Here is a 12,477-nt window from a genome sequence, read left to right on the forward strand (position 1 = left end):
TATCACCATATACGAAAGAAAGTCTAATTTAAAAAACAGTTTAAAGGTATATTTCATTTGGCAATGATCGTAACAGGTTCTCAGCATAGCCTACGTCTTGGAGGAGAGAGACAAATGGGCCTCAAGGTGAGACCTAGGCATGTGTAGCATTGTGTTAACATGATAATGCCATGCTTCCAGAAGAAGATATGGCAGAAGAGGACAGCCTAGTGTGCCCTACACCTTTAAAGAATCGCTCTTTAGTGATCAGCCAGTGCTGGGGTTAATGCTGTGGGCTCTCTTACTGCTGCTTGAAATGTTACCTGTGCACGCGCAGGGTGCCAGCCCAAGACCACCATTAGGAAAAAGGGTTGCCTGTTTGTGATAAGGTCTCTTATACAACCAGATTGGTGATGCACACGACTACCTGAAATGCCGAACCGGGGCACATATTACTATATTTGTGTTACATGTCTTCTCCTGTACATGTGATTCACTTCCCTTTTTTTAAAGGCTATATATATAGGGGAAGCTGACCTTGTGATGCAGTCTGTGGTGGGAGCAGTACAGTGAAGACCCATGTTCTATGTTAACCACGCTACCAGCAGTGTCATCCTTAAATGGGTCCCAATTGTGAGCGGTTGAAGATAGACATTATGTGTAAGGACTTTCTTATTTAATGCTAAACTAAAGGGGGCAATATTAACCTTTCATCCAATGGTCCCCATCCCTCACCAGTTCCGGCATGTTTTCTTGTGTGCCGGTCTTTGTCCATCTTCATTGGTTGGCATGGGATGATGTCACTTCTGCACATGTACAGAAGCAAGCCATCCGTGCACACAACGATCGGGCCGGCACTGTAAGCTGAGCTGCGCATCTCAATTTGCAACCTTGAAACTGCTGAGAGCAGGCAGGTAGATGTATCTTATGGCAAATTAGATATTACATGTCTCTTCTGCAAAAAGAGCCTGCCTATTCGCAGTGTGTAGGACTTTAGTTCTGCTTCAAAAAGGTATGGGCAGCACCAATAGGGAGCAGTACAGCCAGATCATAGTACAGCCAAATTACTGCAAAAAATTTGATGTGCTGTACAGTCTTGTGAAGTGTCCTGGAGGCAAGAATGGGAGGAGGTGACAAGGGAGCTAGAGAGCAGAAGCTCTTGGTAGGAACGATGAGAGCAGTTAGGTTGGTATTTTAAGAGTTTTTTGTTTTTAGTTTAGTGATGTAGTTGTGGCAAATTTGTGCATGCCTTTGCAAGTTGTTGTTAGTACTTTGAATTCAATTCATTGGGTAAATATAAGCCAGTGGAGGTACAGTTTTAGCAGAGAAGGGTAGCAGACACTGAATGGTTGGAAAAGTGGATGACTCTGGCAGCAGCATTCATAATGGACTGAAGGGGGTATAGCCTATGTAAATGTAATCCAATGAGGAGGGAGTTGTAGTAGTCAAGGCGAGAGATGACCAGTGAGTGGACTAGAAACTTTGTGGTTTCATTGGTTGGGTAGGTGCGTACTTAAGAGATATTGCAAAGTTTGAAGCTACAGGTTTTAGACATTGATTGGATATGGGGCCAAAAGGAGTGTTCAGAGTTGAGCATTGATAGTTGAGCCATCAATTTTGACAGGGAAGTCAAGGGAAGGGGCATATGGGGGAAGAAAATATTTTGAGCTTGGTTTTAAGTAGACTGAGTTTGAGGAAGTGGTGTGGCATCCAGTCTGATAAGTGTGGAATTCTGAGGAGCCATGTACAATGAAAATGAGTTCAGCAATAAACTGTGTATGAAAAGATATTGAAGCTTACCAAAATATATGGTCCTTGGTGACTTGCTCTTGCAAGAGATCCCATTTCCTTCCAAGATCTATAGAGACATACAGCTGCAGAGACAAAGAAAGGGATACACTGTTAAGGGGTGAATTCCTTTATAGTAATAAAAGGCAAACTTCAGGGTCGGGAACAAGAATATAAGCATACAGTAGGTTGTGCATGAAGTAATTTACCAAAACCATTATTGGAGATTTTAGAGTTCAGAGCAATATTTATTTGAGTGTGGAACCAAACTTTTTCCTTTGTAGTATGGAATTTGAACTTTGTGTTGATTGAGCATGCAGAGGCTGGAGATGTAAGATCTCCAGATGGTTGAGGCTAGAAATGTAAGTGGACCAGCTCTGCAGGGAAATTGCAAGCAAACATTGTAACAAATGTCTGCTTTTTTAGGGGCAGTGAGGGGTAGCGGATAGAGATATATTTGGCATTATTCCTCAGGAGCTTTTTTGCACAAGTTTAGATTTTTTCTTTCTGGCCCCCTAGACCAATTCTGTAAACTTCCTCTGCAGCTGTGTAGCAGGAAGCGTAATTAGCGTAATGATCAGACAGAAAGTAACTGTAAATTTCATATTATCAAACAGGTGCAAAGTTGCAAAGCATGCATACACTGCATAATAATGCCAAACAGGTTAGGAAATCTGTGCAAACATAGTTACATAGTTACATAGTTAGTCAGGTTGAAAAAAGACACAAGTCCATCAACCATAAAAAATAAACAAAATAAAAAATATCGTACAATCCCATATACCCAATTCTATACCCACAGTTGATCCAGAGGAAGGCAAAAAAAAAACAGCAAAGCATGATCCAATTTGCTTACAGCAGGGGAAAAAATTCCTTCCTGATCCCCTGAGAGGCAATTGGATTTTCCCTGGAACAACATCCGGCCGGTGCTAAGCATCCTGGTTACGACATCACTTCCGGTTATCCCTGTGCCAGGGATATACCGGAAGTGACGTCAACAGCTTCGTGGAACGCACGGCCCGAGTGGAGCTATGTCGGAGTGGAGTGTGGAGACAGGACCCTGTGTCAGGCAGGGAGCGGATTACTAATGGGGCGGATGGGCACGAAGCTGACAGTGCTGAGCCTGAGCGCAGTAAACAAGAGCCTGAAGGTGAGTGTGGGGATCGGAGGTTCTCTCTCTCCAGCTGTTTCATTCCTCCTGTCATTCTCTCTAAGATGTAATTTTACCCCCACTGACCACAAAGCCTATGGCATTGTTTACTCCCATTAATTCCAGGGCACTTTCTACTTCCACTGGCCATGGTCTAGCCCCCTTAATGTTTGAAGGGCAATAAACTGACCCTTTGTTTCAAAAGTTTGGAGAACATTGATCTAGACCTTAAAAATATGAAAAATATAGTGCTGCTTATTAATATTTAGAGAAAGGTGGTTGACATTGTTTTCTTTCTTTTTACCTTTATTTTTACCTATAGCTCTGCAAATAACACTTCCCATGTCTGGGTATCTACATTCACTTATCCACTGTATCTATGGAGGGAACTATGGTTGTCGCCCAGGCTGGATCACAAACACCTGCCTTTGTAAAGCTCAATTAAATGAAAAATGGAGAGATCAATAGTTTACAGGAAAAAAAAATCAAAACATTTTGTTCTTTTAGTTTGGGTCACAGGAAATGGCATTGACTTGGCATTTCTGCTAAGATCAGTGGGTGTCTTCTGTATTTGCTAAAAAATGATTATCCTGGAGAATGGAAAAAATACAGCCAACACATCGAAGGACTGGTAAGCTACAATAAATTACATTTTTGTTCTTGAGTTTAGTTATCCTTTAAATAAAATAAACATACACAAGCCATTACCTTGGCATCTTTCGTGTACGCAAGCAGCTTGTCCTCCTCCTTTGGATGAAAGATGAGGGTCTCCACAGAGAAGGTAATCAAGTGTTTTTGAAAGGTTGTCCCTTCATCGCTGCTTGTGAAAAGGCATTGTTCAGAGACTGAGGAGCTGACAAGAATAATCTAAGAAGAGAGAAAAAAGAAAAACAATATCAGAACATGCCAATTTACAAAAGGAAGTAATTAATGTAATTGCATGAGCTCTGTATAAATATAAACTTGCTCAACTGTGACTGTTTTACAATGAATCAACATTCCAATAATGACAGAATGCTCTTTGTGTAAAGAAGCTCAGCGTGTGTCCGTGTTTGTATCAGAGAAGGAAGCAGAGATGGGTTGTTGAAAGTCCAAAAAATGTGTTCTTCAAAGCTGACCATAAATTACAAGCTGATTTACTTAGATGATGTTATAATAACATTCACTGACGAATATATTTCCATTTCACATTGTTAGGAAACCAATGGTTACTTACAGATGAACCTATAAAAACGTGCCTTTGAAACTTCATGTAATTATGTTTCTATGCAAATTGGGCAAAATCAAGTGTTCTTAGGTTATATTCTCTGCAGATTGAATGTGTGAATTTGAAAAATGCCAAATTATGGTTGCTAGATGGAACCGAGGGGCATATCTTGTCCCTGGCAATAAGACCATTGAGTGACTGATTTGGTGAGAGCCCAGCTGGGCAACCGTTTACTACCTTTTACCTTAAACCCTCTCTCATATATGCCTGCTCCTTTTTCCTCTATGGAGGTTTAATGGACATCTGCTGTCCCAGTAAAGGGTGAAACTATCCACTTATTCCGGTTAGATTTAAGCCTAATGTTGAGTCATTTCTTCATCATTATAGTGCATCAAATACTCTGGATGTGTACTGTATATACTGTATGTGTTTTTCGAAATACCAATATCACCAAAATTCCAGACTTATCTAACAGCACAGTATTGACTGTTTTTTGCGGTGCCTCTCTTTTCTGGACAAATGGAGTTTGCAAATTTTTGTTGCCTGTCAGAGCGCTCTGCATTTTTAATTTATATTTGCTGAAGCACATTTTTTTATTAAATGGTTAGGTATTGTGAGATATACTGTGTTATAATGGATACATTGTTCCCCACATATGCTTGATATTTAATGTATATGATACCCCCACCCCTAATAAAGCCTTTATCATATTTTTGTACCTTAAGCCGTTGTTGACCCGCCTTTTTTTGCTTTCTGGGGGCTCCCTTGTCAGCTCCAAACCCCCTTTTTTATATAGCTTTTTTGCTTGTTGGCAGGTATACCGTCTAGTCCTGGCGAATCGGCCGGTACACTAATTAATTATTTAGGTTATCGCTAAAGGGAGTGTGGATTCAAGGATTCTTTTATTTTTTATTGACCATAAATTACAAGCTGATTTACTTAGATGATGTTATAATAACATTCACTGATGAATATATTTCCATTTCACATTGTTAGGAAACCAATGGATACTTGGATACAGATGAACCTATAAAAATGTGCCTTTGAAACTTCATGTAATTAGTTTTTTTATGCAAATTGGGCAAAATCAAGTGTTCTTAGGTTATATTCTCTGCAGATTGAATGTGTGAATTTTAAAAAAATATGGTTGCTAGATGGAACCGAGGGGTATCTGTTTTCTATGATAGCTAGCAGCATCTAGAGGCCATCATGCAGTATCTTCCCCATTTAGCTAATTTTGATGGAGGAACAGCTGTGTAAATGTTTTTTTTTATAAATATGCCCATTTAAGCCAACCTTTCTTTAGGGAATTATGGAGGCTGCCATTGCAGACCTCTTTGGGGGTAATGCTACTTGCGTGGCTTAGGTTACTCTCTATCTACAATATTTTCTGAATTACTGACCCACAACAAGTATTTAGATCAGAAAAGTCAGGTCACAAGACCAAGTTACTATATGTCCCCAGCTTTTAATTTTACTCTGAACTTTCATTTAGAATAATAGCGCTCTGCTGGCTTCAGAGTCCCAAAGACAAAGAAACACTATGAAAGCTTGAAAACAAACCCCTAAAGAAAACCCTCTATGTTTTATATACAGGCATTTTGTAAGCACAAGCAGGACTTTTGTTTTTCAGCTGGAACTTGGTGGAACCACCTCTGGCTCAGACCCTCTGCTCCCTGCTCATAGCTCACAACCGTGCCTGATTTTGAGGGACTGTCCCTGATTTCGAAGGACTATCCCTGATTTCAAGCAATGTCCCTCTGTCCCTCATTCCTCCTCATTTGTTCCTCATTTTGGCCTGATCAATATAGATGTATATAAAATTCACTTTTTATCTATCAAAAAGTGTTTCCCAGTGTTAAACCTTTCATCCAATTTCTAGATTGCTGCATTTGTAACTTCCAAAGGCCAATATAAAGGAATAGTAGTGGTAAGAAAGCACAGTCTGTGTTTACAAGTGACAGCTTGTCTCCCAACGGCTCCCACTAAATGCAGAATGGGGACAAAGGAAATGCAGGTACCCAAGGTGCAGTGCAGATGCCAACACCCCCACTGGATGATCTCCCTGCAAGTGAGAGAAGAAGAGCCGCCTACAATGTTCAAGGTGATACTAGAGCCTGATGGGTGCTTCAGCTTAATATAGCAACACAAGTAAGGCATGTAGAAGATGATGGAGTTTTTAAGATGGGGGAGAAGAAGAGGGCCGTGAAGGGGGGTAGCATACAGAGGTCAGAGCAGAAGAAGGGTAAAGGTGAGATGTGGATGGAAGATGTAGAGGTAAACGGCTGTGGGCAAAGGCTTAACTCTGCACTCTGTATGCAGAACATCCCCAACTTTGCCCGTAGCGCACCCCTGAACCTCTGCACGCTCTACCTAATGCACTCATGTTATTTAATGCCCCTTTAAGACCCTCCCATTTGACCACATCCAGTATTTGATTCGGAGGGTGTTTTGGAGGGTGTGTGTGGGTATCAAGGGTAGTTTTGGGAGATCGTGGATGAGTTACGGCACCTATTTTCTGAGGGAAAAAAACCCTGAGCAGAAGTATATGTCTCAAAAATGTTCACTACATTGGGGCAAAGTTAGTAACATTTAATTTATGTTTTTGTTCCCTCTGTAGAGATTTTCTCCAACTTCATGTCTCTGTTTGTCATTGTGTGACGGGCTGTCACCAAGTAGGTGAGGGAAAATTTCCTCAATGGCAAAAATAAAACTTGATAGTTGTTATAACCCTTCCAAAACCCCAACAAAAACTTTTAGGTTAATATCAGATGAAATACTGAATACATATGTACAGATGTACCAACACTGATTACATAGTGACCTCATTTTATTATATAACATCTGTCCTGAGGTCACAATATTGGAGGCAGCACATACAAGTCTTTCTCTTTCATACATATTGTCATTTAAGTGATCCAATATGTGTGAATTGTGGTACCTTCAGTCTGTTGGAGTTAATTAGAGGAGCTGGAAGAGTCATATCTCTCCTCCAGGATATTTATGAAGTGGGATTTATCCTTTAAATCTCAGATCTCCTTCAGTAGGTCATCAGATATAATTCTCCTAATGTGCTAGATTGCTCAAAGCTTTCACACATTCTACAAACCTTGACCTTCGAAAATGAACTGGCAAGACACGCAAAATATCTGTTCAGGGCAAAATCCTTCTCATTTAGCTGAGCAGATGGTTCTAAGTGCAACCAATCATTCTAAAATACATTCCTGTGATATATACAGTATAATGTACATGCCAGGTTAATGTGATTTATTATACTTGGCTGAATATGATGTTCTGTATGGCACTTTAAATGTGAGCTGTGTGCAGGCTGATGGGGGGGGGGACCACTGGTCCTCCTGTACGAGGCCCGAGCACACACAGGGCCCAGGACAGGGAGGTGCACCTCTGTGAACTGCCTGGGGTCCTAGGTGCATTGGGGGCCTTAAAGTTTCCTCCCAACAGTATTCTGCCAACAGTTCCTCTCCCTTTGGCCGGCTCTTTTCCTACGGGTCAGTTCTGTAATGTATCTCATGTCCAGCTGTCTTAATGCCTCTCTTCCTCCCCAGAATCTTTCTCCCCACCTCAGCCACTATGACATCCTGCTTCCCTCTCACACATGTATACTTCTGCCTGGCACACTGTTCTTCTAACAGATGTTGTTAACCCTTGCTGCTCGCTCCCTGCTAATTTGCAGCTTTTTCTCCAGCTGTCCAAAAAATTTTTATTCCTGACACTCTCCCAACAATAATCCCTCACCACCCCCCCCCCCCAGTCTTCTTCTATGCATACACATCACCTTCACACAGGTATTTACCCCCCCCCCCTCAATACACAAACACTGCAAATGGCTGGAATCCCCCATCCTGCACACCTCCTGACACTTTCTCTTTACTAGGTAATGGAATATCACCCCACCCTCCCAGACAGACAGACAATTTTCTTTTATTATACTGTGGCCATTCCTCACCAGCCAACAGTATTCCCCAAGCCCATCCCTAACCATCCCTCTCCAGTCCCCTCCACCCTCATCTATAGGCCTACCCTTCCCTCAGTTCTGGATTGTCTCTTCAGCTATACCTGTGTTCCTGTTTACCTGTTATCAGATTGACCTTTTCCTTAAATACCTGGCTTGTTTGACTACCCTTCTCGGATCCTCCTTATCTGGCTGCCTGCCTCTGCCTGTTATACAGACCCCGGCCTGACCCCGGCCTGGACTTTGACTACGATCTTGTTTCGTGATTTGGTACCTCGCCGCCTGTCTGCTGCCAACTCCTGCCTGCACCTTATTTCCCTATTGATCTTCCCTGAACGGATCTGACGTCTGGTTGCTGCAGCTCCTGTACTTATTATTTCTGAACCAGCAGGCACCTGCACCCTCCGGGACCGTGCGAGAGGCCGCCCCCACTTTCTCGGCTCCTCTCGCCTCTTGTTCCAGAGACAACTGTAAAACTGTACATTTCTCATTACTTTCTGTCCCTTTTAACACCTAAGTACTAATAGCATACATTCCAACATTTTGAGATGGGAATGAGGGACACCTACTAAGAAATGTTTGTAGACATAGGACACACCCCCTGCCACACCCCCTTAAAGGAGAATTAATCAAAAAATAAGGTTAATTAAATCCACAAGGACTTTTTTTTACCACTACTATTCCTTTATATTGGCTTTTAAAATGTACAAATACAGCAATTTAGAAATTGGATGAAAATTGGCCCCAGAAAAAAAAAGGAGAAGGCACATAGCACTCAGCACAATTGATGCCCTTATCTGACCACACTTTTTTAATAAAACACCATTTGAAAAACGATATCACACTATTGGAGCCCCTTTGTTTATATACCTCCACCACAGAGGAGACTAGGTGGAGACCCCAGAATTACATCCAAGTAGGCATTGCCGTGTATCCAGGTTCTGGGGGAGTGTTCATCACAGAGAGATCCCCAAAGATAAGAGGAGGCACAAGGATCCCCCATGAGAGATATCTATACCTAATGCTGTTAACTTACAGCAGTAAGGTGAGAGGCCTGTGAGCACTGAGGTGTCACACACACCATAAGAAGAGACACCAATTACTGTTTGTTATTCACCATTTGGAATGTGCAAGAAGTAGAGCGCTTTTAGTTTAGTTGCACCTGTGGATTCACATTGTTACCACTGGGACTTTTTTACACATTTGCATTTACCTTGTCAGTCACTTTATCGGCACTTGAGATCTATGGACATTTATGCCGCGTACACGCGATCGGAAATTCCGACAAAAAAACCGTGGATTTTTTTCCGAAGGAATTTTGGATCAAACTTATGTTGCATACAAACGGTCACACAAAATTACAACCGTCAAGAATGCAGTGACGTACAACACTACAACGACCCGAGAAAAATGAAGTTCAATGATTCCGAGAATGCGTTGAATTGATTCCGAGCATGCATGTTTTTTTGCATGTCGGAATTGCATACAGACGATCGGAATTTCCAACAAGAACTTTTCCCGTCTGAAAATTTGAGAACCAGCTCTCAAATTTTTGCTGTCGGAAATCTACATCAAACTTTTCTTGTCGGAAATTCCGATTGTGTGTATGCGGCATTAGAAGTATTATACATTTTATTTTTTTGTTCATGTATTTACTTGTGCAGATCATGTTATATATTTTTTAGCATCACACAGTATTGTTGACAGCGCAACATCATCATTATTCATACACTTTAGAGCCACAGATTTGCTTTTCGGTGGTTGTGGCAGTCATACTCATGTTTTCCTTTTATTTGTGATAGCGCAGGGGTACCGTTTTAATTCATTTTACTTCCTTATCTGACCACACTTGCATTTTCATCACAATATATTTATGAGATACATGAGTATGCTGGCCATTTCTTGTAATTGAGCTGTAACGTGGTGTCATCATAAGCTGAGCACCTCAGTACTGGGAGCATGGCTAAGTTGTCAGGGGTTTAATTATTCCCTACTCGAGACGATTTGCGCTTTTCAGTCTGTTACAGCGTGACGAATGTGCTATCTACATTACGAATGCTACTTTTACCGAAGGTGCGCTCCCGTCTCATACTTTATTCTGAGCATGCGCGGATTTCTAAGCATACACATGAACGTGTTTCTCGTCGTAAACCAGCCCGATGAGAAACACGACAAGGAAATTGAGACTCCCGGCAAGAAAAAAGAGAGCATGTTGTCTTTTTTTCTTGTCGAGATCCACAACAGTTTACTGGACGAAAAACATACACACGACAGTTTTTCTCTGCAAAAATGCTCTGCCAGCATTTTTCTTGATGGATTTTGCCGAGGAAAACGGTTGTGTGTACGAGGCCTCAGATGAATTCTAATCCAAGAGATTAATCTAACATTGCACATTAGATCATTGGTGCACCTAAAAATCTGTGTATTCCACACACAACTGACCTTGACTAGTCAGGTGGGTGACCTCACTTTTTTCTATTGTAGTTAAGGACTACAGCTTGGTCACTATCCTGACCCAAACCTTTTCAGAGGCAATCTGCAGGTGTTCGTAATGCGAAAATGCTGTCTCCTGAATGCCTGTTTTTTTGGGTGTTTTTTCCATCTGAAAGGAGATTTTGCATTTAAATGACATGGTGCTACAACCTCAAGCTGGTTATTGAATGTAATGGGCAGGTATGACAGGCACTGCTGCCTGTCAAACACGACATGCCAAGTTGACTGTGCCTGCAAAGCATTACAGCCATAGCATGTGTACAAACCCCATTCAGCTGCCATGTTAGATTTTAGGTGGGCAGTTGCGGGAGCAGTAAAAATGCAGATCAACAGCCTATTTTTTACCACCCCCCAGCTGTTCGAATGTACCAAGCTATAGAGTCAACACTTTGCTCTCCTTTGCTCTAAGCATGCGCCCAGTGCCTGATGGCATCTAAGATTTACAGCATTGTGAAATGTAATAGAGCTTAATTGGCTCACAGTGCATTGCATCATATGTTTTTCTCAAAAGCTGCAGGTTTGCTTAAAGACGGATCATTTTTAGCTGCCAAAAGCTTTGTTTTCTTAAACGTTTTTAGGCATTGAAAAATCAAGCTACAGTACCTAAGCTAGGAAAGTATTCCTTTTTAGAGACTATAGTCAGAGATGCAGAACCAAGGCAGTTAATCAAGTTGATAGGGAGAATACCCCTTGAAACATAATTTTGAAATGGTTTATAATTGAACGCTCCTGTTCCTACACTGGAGAGCATTATTCCTGCTAAGTCTGAAAGGCCGAACGCAGTTCCAGCAGCAACAACTTATCGTGCCGATCTATCTATTTCTGCTGTAAAGCTGCGGTTTTATTTGTGATAGTACGCATGGAGGCACACCTCAGATTTTAGTCACAGTTGGAGCAAAGCATTCAAACATCATTTCTTATACTTCCCATAAAATGAAGACTATGTACGTGACTGGAAATTAAAATCTTTTATTTTTTTTTACCGCCCTGTGTTTTTCAAGTAAAAAACTATCAGTCTATCAGAATATTAATCTCCAAAATTGCCTCTTAGCTTGTTTCATCTCTTGGGGACTAAGGTACAATTGAGGCATCCCCACCACAGTTCCCATCTCTGTTCCTAGTGTAGACTAGGAGGAGTGTACATTAACTTTTTTCTTACCGGCTCAGGCAGTCCACAAGGTGCCTACAGTTCTCTAGCATAGGGAGCAGTATTGTTTCGCATGGAATCCTCAAGGTCTTGGATCTCAACCTTCATTCTTTTTCCCTTCCCTTGGTATAAGCCTATTTCCAAGTGTATTCCCCAAGTTCACACCAGGCTCCTTTCAAAGAATGTTAATTAAAGACGAATTGCAGGCACAGTGTATTTTGACATTGTTACATTGGTTCAGCTTGGACCAATATAATTGTGTACTGTGTACAATGTATCTTGATGCATTGTGATGCAGCGGCCAGCTTGATACATTGTGAATACAGGAGGTAGGCTGCTCAGCATGGGTGCCATTCAGAGAATGATTTGGAGTTTCTAAATGAATTAAAAGCCTTATTTGATAAGATAAGGGCAAGACTGTGATGTCACTGCCCTGCCTCTCCACCTCATCTAATCAAAAATGCAATGCATTCTCTGAATGGTGCCAGTGCTGAGCAGCCGACCTTCTGTATTCACAATGGATCAGGCCAGCTGCTCTGCACAGGACCTTGAGGCACGTTGAGATCCCTGGAGTAGTGGTGTCTACTTCAATGATCTCCAGCTTCCTGGGGCATTGGCCAGGTATGATATATATATATATATATATATATATATATATATATATATATATATATATATATATAAAAATATAGTCACATTGGTACAAGCTGGACTAATGTAACTGGCAAAATTATACAATG

General features: G+C 41.4%; 1 protein-coding gene across 2 annotated transcripts in view; it reads right to left on the reverse strand.

Moving 5' to 3' along the window:
- The window catches only part of SORCS2 (sortilin related VPS10 domain containing receptor 2), a 1,216,738-nt gene that overhangs the window by 302,594 nt on the left and 901,667 nt on the right, over positions 1–12,477 (reverse strand). For both annotated transcript variants that reach the window (XM_040335380.1, XM_040335381.1), the window contains exons 4-5: positions 3,626–3,784; positions 1,780–1,853 (exon numbers count right to left, since the gene is read on the reverse strand). In XM_040335380.1, the coding sequence (XP_040191314.1) occupies positions 1,780–1,853; positions 3,626–3,784 (233 nt within the window). The remainder of the gene's footprint in view (positions 1–1,779; positions 1,854–3,625; positions 3,785–12,477) is intronic.

This window comes from Rana temporaria, chromosome 1 (genome assembly GCF_905171775.1).
Source record: "Rana temporaria chromosome 1, aRanTem1.1, whole genome shotgun sequence".
NCBI lineage: Eukaryota > Metazoa > Chordata > Amphibia > Anura > Ranidae > Rana > Rana temporaria.